At 37.9% G+C, this 16,038-nt stretch overlaps 5 protein-coding genes across 5 annotated transcripts; 4 read left to right on the top strand and 1 right to left on the bottom strand.

Annotated features, from left to right (window-relative positions):
• Positions 1-110: 110 nt before the first annotated feature.
• EV154DRAFT_520544 (acetyl-CoA hydrolase) lies at positions 111-2,214 on the top strand. The gene is made up of 5 exons (XM_051602831.1): positions 111-324; positions 403-686; positions 748-1,010; positions 1,070-1,320; positions 1,394-2,214. The coding sequence occupies exons 1-5, from the start codon at positions 221-223 to the stop codon at positions 2,064-2,066; spliced, it is 1,575 nt and encodes a 524-aa protein (XP_051454026.1). The 5' UTR covers positions 111-220; the 3' UTR covers positions 2,067-2,214.
• A 979-nt stretch (positions 2,215-3,193) lies between these two features.
• On the top strand, positions 3,194-8,508 carry EV154DRAFT_520540 (uncharacterized protein). Its single transcript, XM_051602830.1, has 18 exons — positions 3,194-3,860; positions 3,911-4,122; positions 4,178-4,204; positions 4,260-5,070; positions 5,131-5,201; positions 5,265-5,276; positions 5,344-5,571; positions 5,645-5,703; positions 5,759-5,862; positions 5,926-6,002; positions 6,077-6,286; positions 6,365-6,440; positions 6,500-6,677; positions 6,747-7,189; positions 7,251-7,266; positions 7,317-7,401; positions 7,471-7,735; positions 7,813-8,508. Exons 1-18 carry the CDS (start codon positions 3,272-3,274, stop codon positions 8,028-8,030), a joined length of 3,681 nt encoding a protein of 1,226 aa, XP_051454025.1. The 5' UTR covers positions 3,194-3,271; the 3' UTR covers positions 8,031-8,508.
• Positions 8,158-11,627, top strand: EV154DRAFT_484910 (hydroxymethylglutaryl-coenzyme A reductase-domain-containing protein; the record flags this gene model as incomplete). Its single annotated transcript, XM_051598698.1, has 7 exons — positions 8,158-8,288; positions 8,540-8,630; positions 8,680-8,758; positions 8,836-8,845; positions 9,244-9,382; positions 9,565-9,635; positions 10,046-11,627. 7 exons carry the CDS (start codon positions 8,158-8,160, stop codon positions 11,625-11,627), a joined length of 2,103 nt encoding a protein of 700 aa, XP_051454024.1.
• An 84-nt stretch (positions 11,628-11,711) lies between these two features.
• Positions 11,712-13,254, bottom strand: EV154DRAFT_470209 (uncharacterized protein). The gene is made up of 3 exons (XM_051597846.1): positions 12,769-13,254; positions 12,471-12,694; positions 11,712-12,387 (listed from the first exon to the last, which is right to left on the bottom strand). The coding sequence occupies exons 1-3, from the start codon at positions 12,989-12,991 to the stop codon at positions 11,809-11,811; spliced, it is 1,026 nt and encodes a 341-aa protein (XP_051454023.1). The 5' UTR covers positions 12,992-13,254; the 3' UTR covers positions 11,712-11,808.
• A 1,279-nt stretch (positions 13,255-14,533) lies between these two features.
• On the top strand, positions 14,534-15,223 carry EV154DRAFT_484908 (uncharacterized protein; the record flags this gene model as incomplete). The annotated part of the gene is made up of 3 exons (XM_051598697.1): positions 14,534-14,641; positions 14,669-14,752; positions 14,987-15,223. 3 exons carry the CDS (start codon positions 14,534-14,536, stop codon positions 15,221-15,223), a joined length of 429 nt encoding a protein of 142 aa, XP_051454022.1.
• Positions 15,224-16,038: the final 815 nt, after the last annotated feature.

Here is a 16,038-nt window from a genome sequence, read left to right as displayed (position 1 = left end):
AAAGCAAATACCCATGCCAAAAAAAAAAGCAAAAAATAAACAAATATGCCATTGTGGATATTTAAATACCCCACTTTTTACCAGGAGAGTGATGGGATTGTAATTATCCGGTCGCAGTTAACACTCCGACGGTGTTGACATAATTTATATAAAGCAAAAGAAAAAAGTGTTTCTTATTCTCTTTCTTTGTGTTTTCATATATTACATTAAATAAATTATCATGTATACCGCAAGTGCTGCATTAAAGGCCAGAGTTCGTCGTCCTCAACTCTTGGACAGAGTTATGAAGCCTGAAGATACCCTTAAGTTTTTCAAAGGTGGACAGTAAGTTAACCTCATTTTTTTTTTTTTTTTTTTTTTTTTTTACATTCTTTGTTACCCATTGCTGATGTGTTTTATTAGATATTTGGGTTGGTCTGGATTCACTGGTGTCGGATACCCTAAAATGATTCCCCTTGCTTTAGCTGATCACGTCGAAAAGAACGATCTTCAAGGTAAAATGAAGTTCAATCTTTTTGTTGGTGCCTCCTCTGGCGCTGAGTGCGAAGATCGTTGGGCTGAGCTTGACATGATTGACCGTCGTTATCCTCATCAAGTCGGTAAGAACATCAAGAAGGGTATTAACGAAGGCCGTATTCGTTTCGCCGATAAGCATCTTTCCATGTTTCCTCAAGATTTAGTTTATGGTAAGTCGTACAAATACATCTGGGGGGTATTTGAATTTTTCATCTAATTCAAAACGTTTAGGTTATTACACCAAGGATAAGCCCGACAACAACAAGCTTGATATCGTTATTGTTGAAGCTACCGCTATTACTGAAGATGGTGGTATTGTTCCCGGTGCCTCTGTTGGTGCCACCCCCGAATTAATTCAAATGGCTGACAAGATCATTATTGAAGTCAACACTCGTATTCCCTCTTTCGAGGGTCTTCACGATATCAACATGTGTACTCTCCCTCCTCACCGTAAGCCTTATTTGATCATGAACACAGAGGATAGAATCGGAACAGTAAGTTAAAATTTAATCGTGTGTTCACCAATGTCATATTTATCATAAACTTTTTTTAGACTTCTATCCCTATTGATACCGATAAAATTATTGCTATTGTCGAAAGTAACCGTCCTGATAAGACTGGTGGTAACACACCCGCTGATGCCAAGTCTGAAGCCATTGCCGATCATCTTATTGAATTCTTCGAAGAAGAAGTCAAATATGGCCGTCTTCCCGCCAATTTATTGCCTCTCCAATCAGGTATTGGTAACATTGCCAATGCCGTCATTGGTGGTTTAGCCAAGTCACGTTTCCAGAATGTTACAGTGTAAGTTTAAAAAACCGGGAAAACCAGGAAAATTATAGCCAACAGGGTTATTGACGCTATTTTTAATCATTAGATTCACTGAAGTGTTACAAGATACTTTCCTCGAGTACTTTGACTCCGAAAAGCTCAAGTTTGCTAGTGCCACATCTATCCGTTTCTCTCCTGAAGGTTTCGATCAATTTTATGACAACTGGGAAAAGTACAAGGATAGACTTTTGTTGAGATCTCAACAAGTTTCCAACTCCCCTGAAGTCATCCGTCGTCTCGGTTGTATTGCCATGAACACACCTGTTGAATTCGATATTTACGGTCATGCTAACTCCACCTTGGTTTGTGGTTCCGGTATGTTGAACGGTCTTGGTGGTTCTGGTGATTTCTTGCGTAACTCTAAGTTGAGTGTTATGCACACACCTTCCTCTCGTCCTTCCAAGAAGGATGCCAACGGTGTCTCTTGTGTTGTCCCCATGTGTTCTCACGTCGATCAAACTGAACATGATCTCGATATCTTTGTTACTGAACAAGGTTTAGCAGATCTCCGTGGTTTGTCTCCTCGCGAGCGTGCCCAAGTTGTCATTGACAAGTGTGCCCATCCTGAATACAAGCCTCAACTCCAAGATTATCTTGACATGGCTACCAAGAAGTGTCTTGCTGCCGGTAGAGGTCATGAACCTCAAATGCTCGATAAGGTCTTCAAGATGCACACCAACTTGTTGGAAAACGGTACCATGAAGCTCGAATCTTGGTAAAATTTTAGATTTTTCTTTCGTACAAAAAGCTTATATACATTTGATTTCCTCTTACGCACATCCTTTTTAACCCTGTTGTTTCAAAACGAAACTTCCTTATTACCTTGTATTATATTATTTTAATAAAAAAAAAAAAAATTAAACAAAACTTCTTTATTCTATTATCATATGCTGAAAACTAAATCGTATGCAGCATCTATGACATACGATTACATATCTGTGAATAGTTACATCGTGTTATGACATGACTTTTATTGACAGGGTTTGCAAAGTTCCCAGGCAATCTTACCCACGAAATCCCGACCAATCATGTAATAATTGAAACCCCTCCATTTTTCTCCAAAATTACCTTTTTAAGCGATACGTTTCATACACCTCTTGGATCCTCTAGTAGCATTAAATTTATCACTCCCTTGCGGTTTCCCTACAAAATGAAAAATTATCACTCCCCTCCCCCCTGGACTCAGTGTTTATGAAACCTAAGAATTTCATTGCTCGCTACGAGTAAGTTATTTTCATAGCAATCAACATAATTTGCTGATATAGTCTGTGATTGCTGCAGACCGCATTATCAGAAACAAAAACCTATGCCCTGTAAGAAGCTCACTTAAATTGAGTTTTACCTCTCGCAATACTGCTAGAAGATGCATTTTTATCACCTTCTCGACTTTTTCAAAGTGGTAACTTCATTCTGAAAATTGAGACGTTCAGTTACATCAAATTCTTTGTCAGATCAATCAAGGCATACTGACGACACAGAGATGAAAAGCAAGCGAGCTTGGCTTGCCATAACTAAATCTTATTACCAAAGTTTTTTTTTTCTGCTGAGCAGAACTACGCGGCATTGCCTTTTTGGATCAAGCAATTATTTTTATTAATTCCATGGTTAATTGTCTGTATTTTGCATGTAATTAAAAGGGCTGAACATATTGATTCAAAACTTGTGTACTCAAAACTAAGCTTGCAAAAAAATAAAAAGTCTTGTTTATTATTGTTTCAAATGCAAGTTATACTTGATGCACTGCCCAAAAAAAAAGCATCCTTTGTGTAATGTAAAAACCAAGATGAGCTAAAGTCATAACAACGTTACTATAAAAGTCAAAACCTGGTGTACCCAGAGGTTGTGCTTTTTTTTTGTTTTTTTACAATTCTTTTCCTTTCTTTTCTTTTATTCTTTTTTTCTTCGCCACGAATAATAAAATCAAATGTCACATCCGATAGCGAGTAATATGGAATATATTCAGCACCGAAAGGAAAGCGGGGGCTACGAGGAAGATGACGAAGACAGTAACATATCCGATAGACCATTGGATCCAAATAAATGGCACGCCATGCTGCGACGAATGTCTATCAATATCCAACGAGATGAAGGAACGCCTGATGACCAAATTATTTCAGGAAAAAACGCAGTCTATCCGACGGATCACGAGAGAGCATTGATGTTGAATATACCTCATTACAGCAGCAGCAGTGAAGATTTAGTAGGTGAAACAAACGCGGATGATACTTTGCCGACCGTTGAAGAGATCATTACTGATTACATCGACTGCTCCAACCATGCTTTGCATCAACAACAACAACCAAGCTATTTCGAAAATCCGTTTGATACAGACACTGCCTCGACAGACGATACTTTATTTGTGAAGCTACCTCCCCCAGCGATCGATAAAAAAATTGTGCATCCTTTAGCTAAGGTGTCATCTGAAAAAAAGCATCATCATCATCACCACCACCATCATCATCATTCTTTACATCATTCTGCCGCCACACCATTGCGGAATGACTCGACACAAGGTACAATAGAAAATCTAATAATCTTTTGTTTTGTATTAATATAAATACAGCTGTCAATAATAAAGCTAAATTGCAATGGGCAAAGACATTCGAAAAAATTAAAGTTGTTAATACCATTAATCAACTACAGCAAAATAGCCAACGAAAAAACAGTGTAGCGCCTCATACAATTACTAGACAGCCATTAGCTCCGTACTATCCCGCTGCCTTTACGCCGGGATATCTCTCATTATTGTGTAGGGATGAGCACGGAAGAAAAGCAGTAGGTTTTATTCTTTTATTTGTTTGATTTCAACTAATTATTTTATCAATAATAGCCACCCATTTTATTTGATGCGCTATCCGTAATACTAAAATCTTACTAATTACCTCGTATTCAACACTAACAGAACCATGTAGGTTGCAATTACAGATTCCGAAATCGACCTTACATCTATTCATCGTCTATGGACATTTCGTATTGAACTCCAATACGGTGAGATCAAATGGGTCATTAACCGAACAATCATTGAATTTTACAACCTTCATCTCACTTTAAAATTCAAGTATTTCTCCGGATTCATATCTGACCAACCGCCTTCTTTTCCTAGTCAACTCTCGCATCTTACAAACGCAGCCTTGACATCCATGCGTATCTCTCGTGAGGAAGAAACAAGTAATGTAGGCGATGTGGCCCTGAAGCGACGAGACGCACTTGAAACGTACCTCAAGGAGCTTATTCAACGTGCCAGTATGATTGTCAATTACGAACTATGTGAATTTTTGGAACTCAGTGCGATTTCCATTGTAAAAGATATGGGCTGGAAGGGAAAGGAGGGCTATTTGGAATACAATACGAAACCGGCTTCGATTCGCTCATCTTTTGGTTGGCATCGATGGCAGAAGGAATGGATCATATTGCGTGACTCTTACATTGCATTTTGTAAAGACATTGGGTCCACAGGACCTGCTGATGTACTCTTATTTGATAAAAATTTTAAAGTGGCAAGAACTCAAAGCACATTTGGTTCTATTCATCAAACTCATTTTATTATCTCCAACTCGGCAAGAAGAATTGAAGTCAAAGCTCAAACCTCTAAGCATATTGAGGAATGGATCGAAAATTTAGAAAAGGTTCAAAAAGAAAGTCCATGGATTATGAATCATCGGTTTGGTTCGTACGCACCGATTCGAGAAAATGCAAAAGCAAAGTGGTTTGTCGATGGCCACGGTAAATTTTTTTTTTGTTATACATCAGGCATACAATCTCTACTCAACACAAGTTATATAGATTACTACGAGACGGTAGCGCAGGCACTCTTATCAGCAAAATCAGAAATATATATTGAGGATTGGTGGCTGGTAAAAAGATTACCACTGAAACAACTGTCTTTTTATTAATTTCTTGTTTTTTTCTAAAAATAGAGTCCACAATTGGTAGAAAGCTACACAAAAAAAGACAGAAGAATGCTTGTTTACTAAACCATTTTTTCTTTATAAATAGTATTTACGTAGACCACCCAAAGGCAATGAAGAGTACCGATTGGATAGGCTTTTGAAACGAAAAGCGAATGAGGGAGTGATGATCTACATCGTGATTTATAAAAACGTATCTGTTGCCTTGCCTTTGGATTCACAACACACGCGTGACTGGATGCATAATGTTCACCCAAACATTATTGTACAAAGACATGCCAATCTAACATCCTCTCCTTTTTGGGCTCATCATGAGGTAGGAGGAGAAAAAAAAAAGACAGAGAGGAAAACATGATAAAACAAATATTTGGTATTGATGTATTTACTAGAAAATTTTGGTGATAGATTACAGATTAGCTTTTGTAGGAGGACTTGATTTATGCTTCGGGTAAGTTAGAGTCGATGTAATACGCATATTTTCCTTACACGTGTATTATTTCTAGTCGTTACGATACCCAGAAACATGATTTAACAGATTATTCATCACCAGATGAAATCTTTCCAGGACAGGATTATTCAAACCCAAGAATCAAAGATTTCCACAAAGGTAGACAAAAAAAAAAAAAGGACATTTGTTTACCCTTATTCGTACCTCTAAATATTTACAAAGTGAGCCAATATGACATGGAACTCATTGATAAAAAAAGTGCGCCTAGAATGCCTTGGCACGATATTCATACTGCGATGGTAATGATATAAAACATCAAAGATAACGCCAATGATTGTTTAAAACGTTTACCCTCCCTCCCGTCCTTATTTAGACCGGACCTCCTGCAAGAGACATCGCACGTCATTTCATTCAACGGTGGAATTTCATTAAATCCAATCGATCAAAAGAACGGGCCGAAGTTCCCTTTCTGTTGCCAAAGGGTGAGTATGTGGCAGTTAGGGATGAATCTAAATTCAAGGGAACATGTCGTATCCAGGTTCTAAGAAGCAGTGCCGAATGGAGTCAAGGTATAGATAGAGAGGTAAAAGAGTTAATCTAGAGGGGAGAAATTGACATGCATTAATTAAAAAAAAACCCTTCTCCTCCTTGTACTATTTAGTACTCTATCTATAGTGCTTACATGGAATGTATTTTTAAAGCAAAACACTTTATTTATATCGAGAACCAATTTTTCAGTAAGTAAACTATGCTTTTAGTGCATTACGATATTAACACTTTTTACGATCACATGTAGTCACCACAACGAGTCCTCATGATAAACTAATCAAGAACAAAATTGGGCAGGCCATTGTTGAAAGAATTAAGCGAGCACACAAGGAAAAACAAAAGTTTAGAGTAATTGTGGTTATTCCCGTCGCACCAGGTTTTGAAGGCGATTTTATACAAGCCGATAGACGTTCCATGCCGCTCCGGTAAGAGAGAAAAAAAAACTGCCTGTACTTGCCATACTTCTTCTGACTTATAATTTTTTTTTTGAATAGATCAGTAGCGCAATATCAATACCGTTCGATATCTCGCGGTAAACACTCTGTTTTCGAACAACTAAAGAAAGCGAATATCCCCATCGCTGATTACATCGGGTTTTACAGCTTACGTAACTGGGGTAAAGTCAAGGTATCACCTACAAAAGAAAGTAATATTAGTTCAACCATCAAGGATAGCATTATTCAGTCACCCACTCTATTACCCCATCGACGCAACATTATCAATAAGCGTCGTGGTCTTAATAGAGTTCGAGCCAATAGCCAAAACAAATCAACAGAAGAATTCAATAACTTGTTGCAACAACAGCAACAGCAAGAGATACTCTTGGAGCAACAACAAAATGTTTACAATGATGGACGACTGGACTTCTTGACAGAACAAGTGTATATTCATTCAAAGCTAATGATTGTAGACGACCGAACTGTCATATGTGGATCAGGTTAGTTTCAAAGATCACATTGAAGGGAAAAATCATGTACTAATTTCTTGGAAAAAAAAAGCAAATCTAAACGACAGGTAGTATAGTGTAACAATGGGGGTAATCCCTTACTTAAACTTTTATCTAGATCTCAATTAGGAAACCGGGATTCCGAAATTGCTGTTGTGATTGAAGATACGGACTTGGTAGACTCTCGTATGAATGGACTACCAGTAAATATCTCATAGACCATATTTAAGCCCTACCCACACACATTCTCATCATCTTTTTTTTTTATAAAGTATAAGGCATCGCGGTACGCACTTACTTTACGCATGCAATTATTCAAGGAACATTTAGGATTATTAAATTGTGGCCACCATGATACGGAGAATGGCGATCACGAGGAAAACACCGGAGCCGATGGTTACAGAAACATGAAGCGTGAAGATGTGGTTGTGATGGATCCATTATATGATGAATTCTACAATGATATATGGAGCAAAACCGCCGAGAAAAATACGCTTATTTACCGAGATGTTTTCAGGTGTGTTCCAGACGATACAGGTATAAGGAGTAGAAACTAAATGGAAAGGAGGGGATGTGACACTAAAAAAAAATCTGATTTTTTAAAAAAAAAATAGTCCATTCGGTCGAACAGCATCGACAATTTGTACCTGATCCTGCTCGAGTTTTGCCTGGTCATGTTGCAGAGCCTTGGAAATTAACAAATGACCAAGTTCAGTCAAGGTTGAATGAGATCCGAGGTCATCTTGTTCAGTTTCCTACGGAATATTTAAAGAACATCAATATGACTGCTTCTGTTATGCAGGAAGCTGTGCCTCCTGTTGTCTTTACTTGAGTGTACCCTCCCTTACATGTAGCTTTCATTGTTCCTGAAACAAATAAAAAAAGTCTGCATTATGACCTTTTCATTAAACTGTTGCCTATTTTTGTAGATAAAGAAAACTGTGTAATCAGAAATAAAAATGACAAACATTGTACAAAGCAATGTGATACCAAACTTCATTGCAATGTTATTAAGTCACATTGCATTATTGTCATCCCGCCCATCCACTTTGTCATTCTATTTTGCAGCCTTGATTTTGTTTAGCAGGCCGTCAGTTATCATTCACCATGTTACCAGAAACCTCTTTCTTTATAAAGACAATCTTGACCGATTCGCCTCGTATCATAGCAACAAAAACACCCAGTTACCATACAAATATTCTTGTTTCTGGTCTAGTATAGGTATGCTGGTGACTAAGGAAAGCCACGATGATACTCACGCTCCCGGTTGAAAAAAAAAAAAAATGACATGAACTTAAAATAACTGTAATGATTACCACAATTGGCTGTTTTTATTAAAAGTCCTTTTGGGAGCAAGAGTGTAGAGAGGTATTTTTCAAAGCGGATAGGATCCCGTGAAACAGACAGCATTCACTTTCTTTCGTATGACATGGTGAAGAATATGTAATATTTGAGTAATTCTTCTCTAATGGATTTGAAAGGATATATACTACAAGAATGATATCAAGTTGCTGTTGCCAAACTGGGGGAAAACACATGGAGATACATCACTTTCTCTGTGTAAGATGGTATACGTCGATTATACGTCCAACCTTAATTTTTTTTTTTTTAGGAACCTTAAAAAAATATGTCAAAAGCATATAACAAGTAAGTGTCAAAAACTTAAGGAGGTCTTAAATCTGATTTCTTTGTTCTTTTGCTATTCAAACTTGATAGGTTTTTCGCTTGATTGTATGCCAAATGCTATGATTATGATGATGATACATGTTATTTTAACGAAAAGGTCTATCTATACATGCACTGGTTTGCTGTAAAAAAAAAAAAAAAAAATAAGATTTAAATTCGTGCAACAAGTATTGATTTATAATTATCAGGTTCCGCCCTTGATTCTGAATTGCATTGATATTTTAGCATGTTTTATCATGGATGTGCTTTTTATCAGATAAAGTAAAATAGTTTACAGCCACAAAAAGAAAGAAAAATAGACATTGACCCGATGATATACAATTAAATCACTTAATTTTGCTCTTGATACTATGAACTAGGAACGACGTAATAATGCAATACAAACAGAAAAAAAAAACGATGAGCCGTGATTCCGAAGAAAAAGATATGCCAAATATGTTTTCTAGTGGTCAGACCAACTCCGTTAGCATATTACTTGCCGGGGATTGTTTCACTGAAGTAATTGTGTACTGTGTTGGTACGAGCCTAGGCATACCCGGGTTTCAGGGGGGAGAGAGAGGGAGATGATTCTTGTGCTTGCTACACCAGCTTTTTTTCTTGGCTTTTTTAAACTTTCAGACAACCCCTTTTTTTCTACTTTCTTTATGTGTGTCTGTGGCTCTTTGATTATGATTTATCAGTGTAATCAAAAAGAAGAACACGGTGTTCCATCAATATCCAAAACGGGGTATGATTGGCTCGTACAGAGAGAGTAAGAGGGGGGAGAGTGTATTGTGTGTGACACTAAAAGCGGAGGATGGTTTTCTTTTTATAAATTGCTTTGTGCACTGATGAACCTCATTGCGCAAATTTTTTTCTTTGTTATGGATTTTTCTTTAACCGCTAAGCCAATGACATATAGTTTGGGTTATCTCGGATTGCATATTTTTTAAAGAAAAAAAAAAAAAGCTCTCGTTTCAAATAAAGCTTCTCTCTTTCTCTTACATTTCTAACAGAAAAAGTAGCTGGAATACCTTACTTCAACAGTACTCCCTCCATGCTATAACTGCATTCTTTTTCTGTTTAATCTCTCTCTCGTTTCTAATTAACCCCCCAAAAAAAAAAAAAGCTCATCATGATGAAACCTTTTGAATCTCTTTCGGATATCTACGCTGTGTATAGTCAACACCCACTTATTGCCAAATGGTTAGCTATTGCCCTTTGTGCTTCTCTCTTTTTAAACACTTATCTCTTGAACTCTTCTAAAGAACCTAAAGTGGTTATCCAAAAGGTCATTGAACGTGTGGAGGTACCTGCCAAGAAACACAAGGCCCCGAGAAAACATCATCATTCCGACATTGTGCGTACATTGGAAGAATCCTACAGTTTAATCAGTACACCCGAACTCTTGACCGATGAAGAAATCATCATGATTGTCCAGAGTGGTAAGATGGCTGCCTATGCGCTTGAAAAGGTACTTGGTGATTTCGAAAGAGCCGTTCATATTCGTCGTGCCTTGATCTCTCGTGGTTCTGTCACTCAGTCATTGGAAGGTAGTTTACTCCCTGTCAAGAATTACCATTATGATAAAGTCATGGGTGCTTGTTGTGAAAACGTGATTGGTTATATGCCCATCCCTGTGGGTGTTGCCGGGCCCATGAACATTGACAATGAACAAATTCATATTCCTATGGCTACCACCGAAGGTTGTCTAGTGGCTTCTACAGCCAGAGGTTGTAAAGCAATTAATGCCGGTGGCGGTGCTACCACCATTGTCATTGCCGATGGTATGACGCGTGGTCCCTGTGTTGAATTCCCCAATATTACTCGTGCTGCTGATTGTAAACGTTGGATCGAACAAGAAGGAGAAGCAATTGTGACGGGTGCATTCAACTCCACCTCTCGATTTGCCCGTGTACGTAAGTTAAAGGTAGCACTTGCTGGTAGACTTGTCTATATTCGTTTCTCCACCACCACAGGTGATGCTATGGGTATGAACATGATCTCCAAGGGATGTGAAAAGGCTTTAAGTAAGATTGCGGAACGCTATCCTGATATGCAAATCATTTCTCTCTCTGGTAACTATTGTACCGATAAAAAACCTGCTGCTATCAACTGGATTGAAGGTCGTGGTAAGTCGTGTGTTTCTGAAGCTGTGATTCCCGGTGCGATTGTTGAAAAGGTGCTCAAGACTACAGTGGCAGCACTTGTCGAATTGAACATTTCCAAAAACTTGATTGGCTCTGCTATGGCTGGTTCGGTGGGTGGGTTCAATGCACACGCTGCTAATATCTTGACTGCTATTTACTTGGCTACCGGTCAAGATCCTGCACAAAATGTCGAAAGTTCCATGTGTATTACTTTGATGAAGGCAGTGAATGGAGGCAAGGATCTTCATATCTCTTGTACAATGCCTTGTATTGAAGTGGGTACCATTGGTGGTGGTACTATCTTACCCCCTCAACAAGCCATGTTGGATTTCATTGGTGTCCGTGGTCCTCATCCTACCGAACCTGGGGCAAACGCTCGTCGTCTTGCGCGTGTTATTTGTGCTTCCGTTATGGCTGGTGAACTTTCCCTTTGTGCCGCTTTGGCCGCAGGTCATTTAGTTCAAGCTCATATGGCTCATAATCGTAATGGTGCTGCCGCTGCCGCTGTCGCTCCCCCTGCTGCTGCTGCTGCTGCTCCCATTCAAGATTCAACCCCTCCTGCTACTCCCAAGGAAAATGGCTCTCCCATGATTGGAAGTTGTATTAAATCATAATTCTAGATTCTCTCTCTTTTTCTCTTCTTTTTGCATTTCTTTTTTATACATTCTAATTTTGCTTCCCTTTCTTTTAAAACGACCCTTTTTCTTTTAATCACGCACATATTTATTAATAATTTAACAATAATAACAATAATAATAATAAACCCTTTTTTTTTGGTTTTTAAAAAAAAAGAATTTACCAAGTAGCTTGGTTATTATGACTATTACGGTGTTCGAATAACCAATCTAAATCAGCTTGAGAATCGGTATGTGTAGTGGTACCACTTTCAGTTGTAGTAGATGTAGTGGAAATTTGTGCAATGGTCTCAGAAACTAACTCGATAAAAGTATTCCATTGTTCGGGGGTAGTTAAGGTGGAAGTGATAGAAGACAATTGTGTGATTTGACTAGCTACTTGAGGATAATCAGTGGATAATTGTGTGGCAAAAGTGTTCCATTTCGTTTGAATTTGGTCTACAGGAGTTTGGCTGGCAGCTAAATCTTGCTTGAGCGTATCAATCTCTGCAGCAATTTCTTCATTTGCGTTCGTAGTCGTGGTGGTGGTGGTGGCGGCGGCGGCAGTAGCGACGGGGGCAGTGGCAGAGGAGTCAGAAACAGGCAACTCATTTAAATCAGAAAGGACACTATCCATATTTGTGTTCTGATGCGTGCTTTTAGTCTTATTGTTGGTGCTACCAAAGTTATTGTCTCTTGTATAATCACCAGAAACTACACGAAGACAACCATAACCCGATCTTCCAGTGTTACAGTCAACCTATAAACGGCAGGGGGCAAAATAAATGATTTATATTTAGAAACAATGAAAATCTATTATTGCCTTCTTTTTTTTTTTTTTACCTTATCTTGGCAGCATCTAATACAGAATCTTTCAATATCAGGTTCGATCAAACTGACAAAGTAGTTGTAGCCCTTACACATGGCGGCAACAGGTTTACCCTTGCCATGGTTATCGTATTGTCCTCCTCCATCAGATTCTCCTAAGCTGTATTTGCTACGGTCAAAGAAACCAGTAACCTGAACATATTTACTGGATTTTAAATAATGTGCTGTAGTAATAAAGCCTAAACAAAAAAAAAAAAAAAGATGTCAGATACAAATATAAACAAATAGATCGCTATGTTTGTCAAGCATTTACCAGAAGGAAATTCACTTGCTTTAGACACTAAATCTTTTTTGGTACAGAATGCAACACCGTTATTTTCATTGACGGCTACAACGAGTCCCGGCTTAGGAGGAAGGAAAAGACAAAAGTCATCTTGACTGTTGACAACGGTTAATGGCGAAGTCACGGCAGCATTCACCCATGAAGAGGCAATCACAAAAAGACTTGCGACAATGAGGTTATTCGACAAAAGCATGACTAGAAAAATAAAAAAAAAAGAGAGAGAGTGGATAGAGAAAAAGAAAGGGGGGAGGAGAGATTATGTAGAAAAAAAAGTTTATAGAAACTTATAAATAACCATTTCCAACTCCACTCTGCTTCCCTCCTTCCAGGTGGGTTACACAGTTGGATATTAAGCATATTCCTATGGTTTTAAAAAAAGAAAAAGGCCAAAATAAGGCAAATTGAACAAGCTCTATTTTATCACCCGCATTGTTATAAATAACACTTTTTAACATTAAAAGCGGAACAACATCAACAATCAAACAGCAGCAAAAAATATATCGTGTAACTTTTTCTGTTTGAGGGCTATTCGGAAGGTGAATCTCGTTCGTCCATAGTTTACCCAAATGCAAATATCGTACGTAGTTTACTCAGTTATTCTAAAAGTGCTCACTTCAAGATCTAGACTGTCTCAATGTAAATTATCCTTGATATGCTATCAATTCATATTTAAAAGAGCTTCATTTAACGAATACAAGTACGCCATAGGACCCAGAATGTAATAGCAGCAGTAGTATCATAGAGATGTAAAAGACACATTCACGAGTTTTCGTATATATTCAAGTAGAAACTTCTCTTTTGCCAATCATTTTTGCTATACAATTTTACCCACAGCAATACTTTTATAAAGTATGTTCATAGTACTGCGAAATAATGCTGGGTCATTGCAGATTTTAACGTCCCAAATACCTGTTATAGGTGATGTACTATTGGCTAAAATATTTAAGCAAAGATGGAACAAACAATAACCTCATCCTGAATTAAACTTGTTTATCATTTTTATTATATAAGCCGTTCCTTTCTCAGATACCTTCTATTTCTTTTTCTTCTTCAATATTATATTCAAAGTTAAACATCTTTATACGTCTAAACGTTTGCGCTTACAGTAGTCTATCTGTAGACTCTCGGGTTAAAAAATTCCCCCTTCCCATGTTTATGAGAGTGATTGGTGTTTATTTTAAGCTGCTTTTTGAAATTTATGTAAGACTGAAAGTACAGGTAAACTAATGGATGATGACAAACACTACTATTTTTCAGCAACCTTTGTCTTCATAAACAAATTGTGGTCTTTTAAAAATGGTGGTGTTCTCACGGCCAGGCTTGGCAGCGAGCCTTGGGTGATCTACTCAGGGTCCGAAGTCTTACCTTAAGCAAGGCGTCTACCACTGGGGCATCTTGGAAAGCTATATACCGGACCAATCTTTGATGGGAGGCAGAAGCTGAATCTTTTGATGGTCAACCTCCATGGACGCGACAAAAAACCCCGCTGGATGACTAGTTTTGGTCTGTCGACAGTGTTGTGAAATAGAAAAGGGAAAGGGCAAGTACTGTTGCGACTAAGTCGTCTCTAATTTTATTTAAAAAGAAGATAGAGATAATTCTACAAAACTATCAAGGGGTATTTATATATAATTTGAAAGGTATCAAGAGGAGGGTATTGACAGTGACCAGCACTGGTGATTCCATAACAAGCAAAACCTTGACAGTCATCACTTAATTGACGGTTCTACTAAATATGGGAAAAGAAGGCAGAAGGAAGAATGAAAGACCAAAGCCACGTAAACAGGTTTATGATTTACCAAACTTAGTTTACCGAGGTCAAGAAATAAATAAATATAAAGAAGTAAATAAACAATTATACAAACAATAGCACTCATTTTCATATACGTATGGCTCAGGTCCTATGAGACTCTTCGCTCGATACACGTTACACAGCATTGTTTTATTGATAGAGGTAAATTGTGGAACAACTAATTCCCACCAGTGTGATTATATGGAATCATGTCCTTATTGGATCATCTCCGATAGTTCTACTCTAGGTGTGTTATTATGTTATCCTCAACAGACAGGATGACCTTCCGTTTCCATTTCCATATCATCAGCATTCGTTTCACGTTGTGCTGCTAGCGAGTATAAATCTATCTACAGTACTTTTCAAGAAACCCAACTTGTATTCTATCAAGTATAGCAAACAACAAGAATTTTCCACACAAGAGTCTCTCCTATTAAACGGTATGAGGAGAGTCCATCAAGATACCTTCATCCCAGCGGGCACTTGTTTCAACTATTGGCCGTAGGGAAGCAGCTACATCACTGTGCCTCAGACGGTTCTTTCAAATATTCAACATCCGAGTTGCTCAGCATGGACCAGAACTGTACTAGATATCGCACACAGAAGGTGTCATTCGAGTATACCAGCAGATAAAATCCAAGTTAAATAACTTGAACGCAAAAAATCTAATATTTTAGTAAATGTAAAAGCTTTTCATTTTGTTTTCTTGGGCATACCACATGGAGCATCGATAGCATCTTTGGATCCATTAATTTTTAAGAACGAACCGACAAACTTTTCATTGAAGTGTACGCCTCCGCGGGGCAAAAGGGTGTAATCTCGAGGGTGTAATTTTTCGGTAAATTATTTCCCCGGAGGGTGTAAATGAAAAATGGTCACGGAAAAAATTGATTAATAAAGAACCATGAATTTGTTTGTTTTCTTTTCTCTAATTATCTTTTTACATTTTTCGATTAACTTTAAGTGTGCTTGAGATGGGGGATATTCCTATTAAAGGTGCAAAGACTCAAACGATTAAAAACTGCGGGGAACAGTTGTTTTAGTTAAAAAAGGGGATTTTTTTATTTTTAAATTTTTTTACAACATGCATACACAGTGTTTCTATAGTTACAAAGGATCTTAGGTGCATGGGCTTTATCGTCAGTAATAATTTGTATGTCATCTTTAAGATTATCAATGCGTACAAGATATTGCTTCTCTTCAATTATTTTGTAGCATACAGTCCAGAAATGCGACCCACTGTATGATGAAGAGTAAACCCTTCCTTGTATCTCATACTTGATACTTTCCGACATGGTAAGAGTATGAGGGAAGTAAATCCCATCTTCGTCTATCCCATGACCTCTTGCGTTTCCAATAAAAAGGAAGGCAGGGAAATCTACAAGGCTTACAGAATTTTGGGATGTTATGGTGCCAAGGCACCTTTCCCCACCTTCCATTAGTCTACA

This window comes from Mucor mucedo (assembly GCF_025094135.1).
Source record: "Mucor mucedo strain NRRL 3635 chromosome Unknown EV154scaffold_102, whole genome shotgun sequence".
Taxonomy (NCBI): Eukaryota; Fungi; Mucoromycota; class Mucoromycetes; order Mucorales; family Mucoraceae; genus Mucor; species Mucor mucedo.
Note: the sequence above shows the minus strand (reverse complement) of the source record. Positions and strands in the feature narration are given on the sequence as shown.

Bases quoted from the DNA above. Each gene is read 5' to 3' on its own strand.
- EV154DRAFT_520544 (XM_051602831.1), top strand. From the start codon at position 221: ATGTATACCGCAAGTGCTGCATTAAAGGCCAGAGTTCGTCGTCCTCAA. The intron at 1,011-1,069 runs GTAAGTTAAAAT...AACTTTTTTTAG, and splicing joins CAGAGGATAGAATCGGAACA to ACTTCTATCCCTATTGATAC. The intron at 1,321-1,393 runs GTAAGTTTAAAA...TTTAATCATTAG, and splicing joins CGTTTCCAGAATGTTACAGT to ATTCACTGAAGTGTTACAAG.
- EV154DRAFT_520540 (XM_051602830.1), top strand. From the start codon at position 3,272: ATGTCACATCCGATAGCGAGTAATATGGAATATATTCAGCACCGAAAG. The intron at 5,071-5,130 runs GTAAATTTTTTT...CAAGTTATATAG, and splicing joins GTGGTTTGTCGATGGCCACG to ATTACTACGAGACGGTAGCG. The intron at 6,441-6,499 runs GTAAGTAAACTA...GATCACATGTAG, and splicing joins TATCGAGAACCAATTTTTCA to TCACCACAACGAGTCCTCAT.
- EV154DRAFT_470209 (XM_051597846.1), bottom strand. From the start codon at position 12,991: ATGCTTTTGTCGAATAACCTCATTGTCGCAAGTCTTTTTGTGATTGCC. The intron at 12,695-12,768 runs GTAAATGCTTGA...TTTTTTGTTTAG, and splicing joins AGCAAGTGAATTTCCTTCTG to GCTTTATTACTACAGCACAT. The intron at 12,388-12,470 runs GTAAAAAAAAAA...TGCCGTTTATAG, and splicing joins TTAGATGCTGCCAAGATAAG to GTTGACTGTAACACTGGAAG.